At 47.2% G+C, this 9118-nt stretch overlaps 1 protein-coding gene across 1 annotated transcript in view; it reads left to right on the top strand.

The window, feature by feature from the left end:
* The window catches only part of PTGS1 (prostaglandin-endoperoxide synthase 1 (prostaglandin G/H synthase and cyclooxygenase)), a gene marked incomplete at its 5' end in the record, with an annotated part of 25902 nt that extends 20271 nt beyond the window's left edge, over positions 1–5631 (top strand). The window contains 2 exons of the mRNA XM_010852101.1: positions 2756–2903; positions 4503–5631. Coding sequence (XP_010850403.1) covers positions 2756–2903; positions 4503–4858 — 504 coding nt within the window. The remainder of the gene's footprint in view (positions 1–2755; positions 2904–4502) is intronic.
* Between the last annotated feature and the right edge of the window lie 3487 nt (positions 5632–9118).

The following is a 9118-nucleotide window of genomic DNA, read 5'->3' as shown; positions in this document are numbered from 1 at the left end:
GTTCTCCATAGTGGCTGTACTAGTTTGCATTCCCACCAACAGTGTAAGAGGGTTCCCTTTTCTCCACACCCTCTCCAGCATTTATTGCTTGTAGACTTTTGGATCGTAGCCATTCTGACTGGCGTGAAATGGTACCTCATCGTGGTTTTGATTTACATTTCTCTGATAATGAGTGATGTTGAGCATCTTTTCATGTATTTGTTAGCCATCTGTATGTATTCTTTGGAGAAATGTCTAGTTCTTTGGCCCATTTTTTGATTGGGTCATTTATTTGTCTGGAATTGAGCTGTAGGAGTTGCTTGTATATTTTTGAGATTAGTTGTTTGTCAATTGCTTCATTTGCTATTATTTTCTCCCATTCTGAAGGCTGTCTTTTCACCTTGCTTATAGTTTCCTTTGTTGTGCAGAAGCTTTTAAGTTTAATTAGGCCCCATTTGTTTATTTTTGCTTTTATTTCCAATATTCTGGGAGGTGGGTCATAGAGGATCCTGCTGTGATGTATGTTGGAGAGTGTTTTGCCTATGTTCTCTTTTAGACCTATGCTCTTTCAGTTCTGTTCAGTTCAGTTCAGTCGCTCAGTCGTGACCGACTCTTTGTGACCCCATGAATTGCAGCACGCCAGGCCTCCCTGTCCATCACCAACTCCCGGAGATCACTCAGACTCACGTCCATCAAGTCAGTGATGCCATCTAGCCATCTCATCCTCTGTAGTCCCCTTCTCCTCCTGCCCCTAGTCCGTCCCAGCATCAGAGTCCTTTCCAGTGAGTCAACTCTTCTCATGAGGTGGCCAAAGTACTGGAGTTTCAGCTTCAGCATCATTCCCTCCAAAGAAATTCCAGGGTTGATCTCCTTCAGAATGGACTGGTTGGATCTCCTTGCAGTCCAAGGGACTCTCAAGAGTCTTCTCCAACACCACAGTTCAAAAGCATCAATTCTTAGGTGCTCAGCTTTCTTCATAGTCCAACTCTCACACCCATACATGACCACTGGAAAAACCATAGCCTTGACTCAGTTATGAATCAGATTTTTCTGGAGTCCTTTTTTTTTCTTTTTCTTTTGGGCTGTGTTGCTTGGCTTCCCAGGTAGTACTAGTGGTAAAGAATCTGCCTGCCACAGCTGGAGCTATGGGTTTGATCCCTGGATCAGGAAGATCTTGTGGAGGAGGGCATGGCAATTCACACCAGTATTCACACCCATGGGCAGAAGAGCCTGGTGGGGTACAGTCCAAGGGGTCCCAAAGATTGAGACAGGACTGAAGTGACTTGTATGCATGCATGGCTGTGGAATCTTAGTTCCTCGACCAGGGATGGAAGCTGGACCCTGGGAAGTGAAAGTGCTAACCACTGGACCATCGGGAATTCCCTTTGATGCACCTTCTTTATCGCATCAGATTACCTGGGCTTTGAACCCCATTTCCATCCCTTCACAGGAGATTGCCCCTTGGTCTTGGAGTAAAGCTCTGTTTACTTAAACTAAATGTGCTTATATATTACACCTTTCATGGCGAGATTTTAGCTCCATCCCTGCTAACTTACAACAATTCCTCTCCCAGGAGGCTTGGCAAAAAGAAGGAGAAGCAGGTGGGGTCACCTGCATTCCTGTGTGCAACTTTTTCTGGTCTGGATGAAGTGACTTGATGCTCTGTGTTCCTGCCTCCTAGCTCAGTTTCTCTTTTCTAGTGGCAGCAGGTTATTAGGGGTTCGCTTTTTAATACTAGACACTCAGTAAATTTTGTGTAATCTCAATTCTGTGCTACAGAGAGTGAAAAACAATAGAAATAGGTTCTTCAGTATGTGTTCCTGCTGAGTTGCTTCAGTTGTGTCCGACTCTGCTGGACACTATAGACTATAGCCCACCAGCCCCCTCAGTCCATGGAATTCTCCAGGCAAGAGTACCAGAGTGGGTTGCCATGGCCTCCTTCAGTAGATCTTCCTGACCCAGGGATTGAACTGCATCTCTTATGTCTCCTGCATTGGCAGGCAGATTCTCTACCACTGGCACCATCTGGGAAGCCCCGGATTCCTCAGCAAAATCCATTAAAAGACTAAATATCTTTGTTCTGTGATAAGAACTGATTTGGGGGATGACAGACACGTCAGTTCTGCCAGGTAGAGTTTAAAAAATATCCCAGGAAAGTCATACAGTTTTGGCCCCTCAAACTAGTGTTTGTCCATCCATCAGTTTCCATCACTTAAAAGCTCAGAAACCTTTCTGCCTTTTATTTCCAGATCTGAAATGCCAGTCCCCTCTGTTTGAGCTCTTGACTGTGGCCATGTTGGCCATCTCCTCTGCAGAGTCCTAGTTGTTGTATCTAATACCTCCAGAACCTTCCTTAACAGGATGTTGGAGGTCCTCACCTAAATTCAAAGGGCTGGGGAACCATGTGTCCAGTGAGTGACTAGAGAAGTCCTCCTGGACCACTCTACAGTCTAAAGATGAGGAAGCTGCTGGGACTTCCCTGGCGGTCCAGTGGTTAAGACTCTAAGCTCCCAGTGCAGGGGTGCATGGGTTCCATCCCTAATCAGGGAATTAACGTCCTGCTTGCCACTCCATGTGGCCAAAAATACAAATATAAATAACTAAATAAGATGAGGAAGCTGAGAAGCATGGCCATGCAGACCTAGGTAGGGTTCATAGCTTGGTGCTTGCTAGACTGAGCCATACTTTCTACTCAGGAAGGATTCCTGACCTGAAATTCTTCTCCAGGACAACATGTCTTGGCTCTCAGACCACCACTGTATTTATCTCTTGGCAGATCGGTGGGGGTAGGAACATAGACCACCACATCCTGCACGTGGCCGTGGATGTCATCAAGGAATCGCGGGAGCTGAGGCTGCAGCCTTTCAATGAGTACCGCAAGAGGTTTGGCATGAAGCCCTACACCTCTTTCCAGGAGCTCACAGGTGAGCAGCTGCTTCCTGACCACGATTCCTGCCCTCCAGGGGCTCATGCTGAAGTGAAGAAGACCTCGAGGAAACAGAATGGGGCGATCCATGGTCACATGTGGCCAGCCCTGTGACCGTGGGATTTGAGGGGTGTGGGAGCATGGTGCCAGGGGTGGCGAGTGTTGCAGATGACTCAGCCTGGGGAGAGAAGGTGGGTTCTCACCTGGGTTTGAAGGATAAAAAGGGGTTTTCCAGTGAAGAACAGAGGGAAGAGCTTTCTAGGTGGAGGAACAGAAAGTACAAAAACACAGGGGTTAAAAAGAATGAGCCTTGAAAATATCCTGGCCTATTCAGGAAAATAGTCCTAGGTGTGGCTGGAGCAAGAGGCTTGTGAGGGCAGAGGGTAGAGTTGGTGCTAGGAGGCTGGCTCATACTGTGTGGAATTTTGGATTCTATGCTAAGATTTTGAGTTTTATTTTGTCTGAAGTGAAGTGAAGTTACTCAGTTGTGTCCGACTCTTTGCGACCCCATGGACTGTAGCTTACCAGGCTCCTCCCTCCATGGGATTCTCTAGGCAAGAGTACTGGAGTGGGTTGCCATTTTCCTTCTCCAGGGGATCTTCCCGACCCAGGGATCGAAGCTGGGCCTCCCACATTCCAGGCAGACGCTTTAACCTCTGAGCCACCAGGGACTCCGACTAGTGGTTCCTAAATCCCATTTATGGATCAGCTTCCTAAAACTCACTTAGAAAACGAATTAAAAATACCAAATCTGAGATTTCACTTCTAGAGATTCTGATTCAGTAGGCCTAGACTTAGCACACAGGTCGTGCCCAAGAGTGTATGTGTGTGTGTGTATATATAGATATGTATATAGACACCATAGATTGTGTACATGTATACATATGTGTGTATATATAAAACACAAATATGTATATAACACTTACATATATAACATATGTATTATATTTTATATATATATAAATATTTATTGTTGCTCAAAATACCCAGTTGTTGGGAAGCCAAGTTCAGAAACTCTTGTCACAGATGATGAGGGGCCACTGAAAGGCTATGACCAGGGTGTGACCTGACCCCTGACGTGTACTGCTGCCCCATGGAGGGTGGACTTGAGGAAACGGGTAGTGATGCTCCACGTCTGTTTCCCATGACAGTCCAGAGAGACAGACAGAACACTGTCGCTAAATCTTTATGTGAATTTGGACAAGTGTGAACTTGAAGCTCCAGTGGCATGCAGGGTCTTGGGCCAGGATAAGGCCTTGAAACCTGCCCATGAAGGAAACAAGATGGGGAGCTTCTCTCTGTTGTAAGGATCAGGTAATCAGGGCACAGAGGTATGGAGTGAGTTGTTTCAAGGTGCACACTGTCTGGTTGCAGATCCAGGCCCTTGACTCCATCTGTAGTAGCAAATTTCTTCTCTCCAGGCAGCCCTGGAGCAGGGTCAGTCAGCCAGGCCGGATTTTAGGTCACCTGCTCATTTGCTCAAGTTGATCTTCTAAAGTCCCTTCTTCTCCCTGGAATAGGGTGGACCTAGAATGTTCCCTCCTGAACCTTAATGGATGGCATCATAATTCTGACTCTGGCTTCCCCCCTTTTGCAGGGGAGAAGGAGATGGCAGCTGAGTTGGAGGAGCTGTATGGAGACATCAATGCTTTGGAATTCTATCCGGGGCTACTTCTTGAGAAGTGCCATCCGAACTCCATCTTTGGGGAGAGTATGATAGAAATGGGGGCTCCTTTTTCCCTTAAGGGCCTCTTAGGGAACCCCATCTGTTCTCCAGAGTACTGGAAGGCAAGCACATTTGGTGGTGACGTGGGCTTCAACCTTGTCAAGACGGCCACGCTGAAGAAGCTGGTTTGCCTCAACACCAAGACTTGTCCCTACGTCTCCTTCCATGTGCCAGACCCCCATCGGGAGGACAGGCCTGGGGTGGAGCGGCCACCCACAGAGCTCTGAAGGGGCCAGGCAGCAGCATTCTGGATGGTAGAGCTTCCTGCTTGCTGTTCCAGAATGCCGAGGGGTGGATTGTCTTTGATGTTGGGTTTCTGATTTGGCGTCGACAGTATCAGTGTGGACATTTAGAAATCTAGGTCTCTTACCCATGGTCTGGAATACTGTGGTTCTTGTTTGTTGTTCTAGAATGCTGAATTCCTGGTGAACCATTGAGAATGTGAGGAGTGGTTATCCCTTCAGCATGCCAGAACACTGGGTTCCTGGGTGACCACCTAGAAGGCCAGATTTCTAGTTGATCCGGAATTTAGGCATTCTGAAATATGGGACTCCTGATGGAATCTTCTGGAAAGTGAAGGGGTTCTTATTTTGCATTCTAGAATTCTGGGTGGCCCTCCAGAATGTTGACTGGTTATTCTGACTGGTTATCCAGAATGTTGTGCTCCTAGTTGCTGATCCAGAACAGTGGCTGGCATTCTAGATCAGTCCTGATCCGAATGTCTAGAGTGTTGAGAATTCATTTTCCTGTTCAGTGAAACAGCCACGGAGCAGGAGGATCTCATGTCCTACAAGAACGCATTGGATCTGTGCCTGCATGGAGGGGGCAAGGAAGTGGGGTGTTCGTCTTCTCAGTGGGACCCCAAATGAGACCCTGGATATGGAGAGAACAGGTGGCTTTCTCCGGGCCATTGGTTGGAAGCCACCAGAGCTCTGTCCTCATCCAGGTCTCAACTCAGGGCAGCTGTTTTTCATGAAGTTAATAAAATGCTTTTTCCAAATTGCCTGCTATCTGTGTCTCTTTTGATCCCATCCCCAGAAGCAGGGATAATACGGAAGAAACCTTTCTCCTGACCACAGGCTACATGTGCTGGAGGTTTGCAGGAGGAGATTATCTTCTGGGATCCCCGGGGCCTGTCACTGTCCAGATCTTTCATCACTGACGTTTCATCCTGCCCCTCCCACCCCTACTCTCCTGACATGGGTTGCTGCTGCTGCTGTTTCTAAGTCGCTTCAGTCGTGTCCGACTCTGTGCGACCCCATAGACAGCAGCCCACTAGGCTCCTGTGTCCCTGGGATTCTCCATGCAAGAATACTGGAGTGGGTTGCCATTTCCTTCTCCAATGCATGAAAGTGAAAAGTGAAAGTGAAGTTGCCCAGTCGTGCCTGACTCTTAGCAACACATGGACTGCAGCCTACCAGGCTCCTCCATCCATGGGATTTTCCAGGCAAGAGTACTGGAATGGGTTGCCATTGCCTTCTCCAGACATGGGTTAGGCATTGCCTTTTCCAGGCTTCTCTCCTAAAATACACAACTTCCCAGCCCCAGGAAATGTGGCATTCAGCTCCCACAATCTGATTAGAGCAACTTCCTCTCTTACTGAGCATGCACCAGAGCTGAAAGGCATTTGGGGAGGAGAGCATTTACTCTGTGCCAGTTTCACATATTTCATTTCTTGGTTATTTTCAACCCAACAGTGTGAAGTTGGTGGTATGATCCCTGTTTCCAGACCAAGGAAACTGGGACTTCCCTGAGGACCCAGTGGTTGAGACTCTGCACTTCAATGCTAGGGGTGTGAGTTCCATTCCTGGTTGGAGAATTAAGATCTCACATGTCACATGGCCAAAAAACAAAACAAAAAACATTTAAAAAAGCAAAAAACAAAAAACAAGGAGATGGAGACTTAGGGTGGTTAAGTGACATGCCCTCAACACGTCAGAGCCAGACTGGGACCCAGATCTGGTTGAATCTAAAGCTGTGCTCGTTCCCCCATCTGGCTTCCTCTTGCTTCCTGGTTTGACTCACTTCCAGGCCTGATCTTGCTTGTCTGGCTCAGGGTCAAGGGCAGAGATGGGGTGTATCCTCCACCTTACTTGCAGGGTATTTGTTCAGTCACAAATGTTTATATTCCTAATTGCATGCTAGTTACTGTCTCAGACTTGGGCTACAGCAGTGAGTGATCAGTAGATAAGGCTGTGCAATACGGCGCTGTAGTTTGTTTCATACATTGTACAGCACACGGAGTGTAGCCATTACTTTATAACTTTAAATGGAGTTTGGTGGCTCAGACAGTAAAGCGTCTGCCTACAGTGTGGGAGACCTGGGTTTGATCCCTGGGTTGGGAAGATCCCCTGGAGAAGGAATTGGCAACCCACTCCAGTACTCTTGCCTGCAAAATCCCATGGATGGAGGATCCTGGTAGGCTACAGTCCATGGGGTCACAAAGAGTCGGACATGACTGAGCGACTTCCCTTTCCCTTTGAATGGAGTATAATCTATGAAAATATTGAATCCTTATGTTGTACACCTGAAATAGAGTAAATCAGCTCTACCTCAATAATAAAATAATAATTAAAAAATGTCTCCTATAAAGTTCAAAGTCTGAAGAAATGACAGGCTTCAGCCTGCATGGAGCTCACATTCCAGCGAGGGCAGAACAGACAATAAAGAGGAAAACAAAGGAGAGAACTCAGGGGAGCGTGATCTCCCTTCTAACTCACACTGTCCTACCCTGCTTGACTCTGGAGCCCTCAGGCTCTGCCCAGCCACACAGACCCCCGTAGCCAGCAACGAGGGAGGAGAAGTCAGAGGGATGAGGTAAGAGGTTGGAAAAGCTTCTTCATGCTTGTATTTTGGGTTTAGAGTTCCTTATGAGGAATGATGACAGAAACAATGCAGGAAATTGGGGTCCAGGCTGAGGTCCCTGGCTGGGTCTACTGTCTCATGGTCCAAAAAGTCCTGTCTCTCCTGAGCTGACTGGGGACTGCTTCCATCACTTCTCCCTGGTCCTGTTGAATGAAGAGAATGCAATCCTTGCCTGCTCCCCAAGCTGCTCTGATGTGGAAGGACTCTTCGGGTGCTGTAAGTGGGCATGGCATAGCTGTGTCTTGTCCTTGCTGGACCTGTATCTATTTCCTCTCTTCTGCTAATACTTTGACTTTGTTGAGAATCCTTCCCTCTGTGTTAATTTCAGACTTGGTGGTTCTGTCCAGAGTCCTTTCCTGGCCAAGAGGTGGGCCTGTGAATCCATCCTGGTCGATGAAACACCTTCTTTTTATACCCCGGCCCCTGTGTAGAGTTGCATGGAGACTGAGAAGACTGGGCTTTTCCCCCACAGCTGGGCTCTCTCTCCTCTCTCTCTCTTTGTTTTTGGCTGTGCTGAGCATCATGTGGGATCTTAGTTAGACCAGGGATTGAACCAGCTCCCCATGCATCTCCGCATTGGGAGCATGGAGTTTTAATCACTGGACTGCCCCAGAAGTCCCCACAGCTGGGCTCTGAAAACACTGTCCATTTGTTCTTGCTTTCAACATCTCCAGGGAAGTCTGGATTGCTGACCTTCTCAAAACGTTAGCTATTCCTTCCATCCTGGGGGGCTGGTCCATGAAATCCTCTGTCACTTAAATTGGTCAGAGTTGGGAATCTGCTGCTTGTAACCAAACATTAATAGCTGCAGACAGATGCAGTAGAATGGCTCTGGAAGGAATTGAATCAGCAGAGACACAGTCAGTCTGGAGATTTAGAAAAAGCAGCCTGGGGTAGGGTGGATGGCAGAGTAGAGCAGGATGGACTGCAAGGAGGCAGAAAGTAATGAGGCTGTGGCTGTGGTCCAGCTGAGACAGGATGGCAGCTGGGTGCCAGGTGAAGGGCTGTGGCGATGGGAGGATGGGATAGATCCTAGAGATAGTCTTTTTTTGAATAAAGGTTCCTAGATTAGGGGGACTTTGTTTTGTATGGACAACTGTTTGTGGAACTTTTGTAAATAGAAACTCTGTCAAATGTACCAAGAAGACTTCTTAAGAATGAAGGATCTTTGCAACACTGTGTACAATAACTAGGACATGGAAGCAACCTAGATGTCCATCAGCGGATGAACGCATAAGGAAGTTGTGGTACATGTACACAATGGAATATTACTCAGCTATGAAAAAAGAATGCATTTGAGTCAGTTCTAATGAGGTGGATGAAACTGGGGCCTATTATATGGAGTGAAGTAAGTCAGAAAGAGAAACACCAATGCAGTATATTAACGCATATATATGGAATTTAGAAAGATGGTAACGATGACCCTATGTGCAAGGCAGCAAAAGAGACACAGATTTGAAGAACAGACTTGGGACTCTGTGGGAGAAGGCGAGGGTGGGATGATTTGAGAGAATAGCATGAAACATGTATATTACCATATGTAAAAGAGATGACCAGTGCAAATTTGATGCATGAAGCAGGGCACTCAAAGCTAGTGCTCTGAGACAACCCAGAGAGTTGGG

The sequence above is a fragment of the Bison bison genome, unplaced genomic scaffold, assembly GCF_000754665.1.
Source record: "Bison bison bison isolate TAMUID 2011002044 unplaced genomic scaffold, Bison_UMD1.0 scf7180017864307, whole genome shotgun sequence".
Lineage (NCBI taxonomy): Eukaryota > Metazoa > Chordata > Mammalia > Artiodactyla > Bovidae > Bison > Bison bison.
This window is presented reverse-complemented; position numbering and strand designations above follow the sequence as displayed.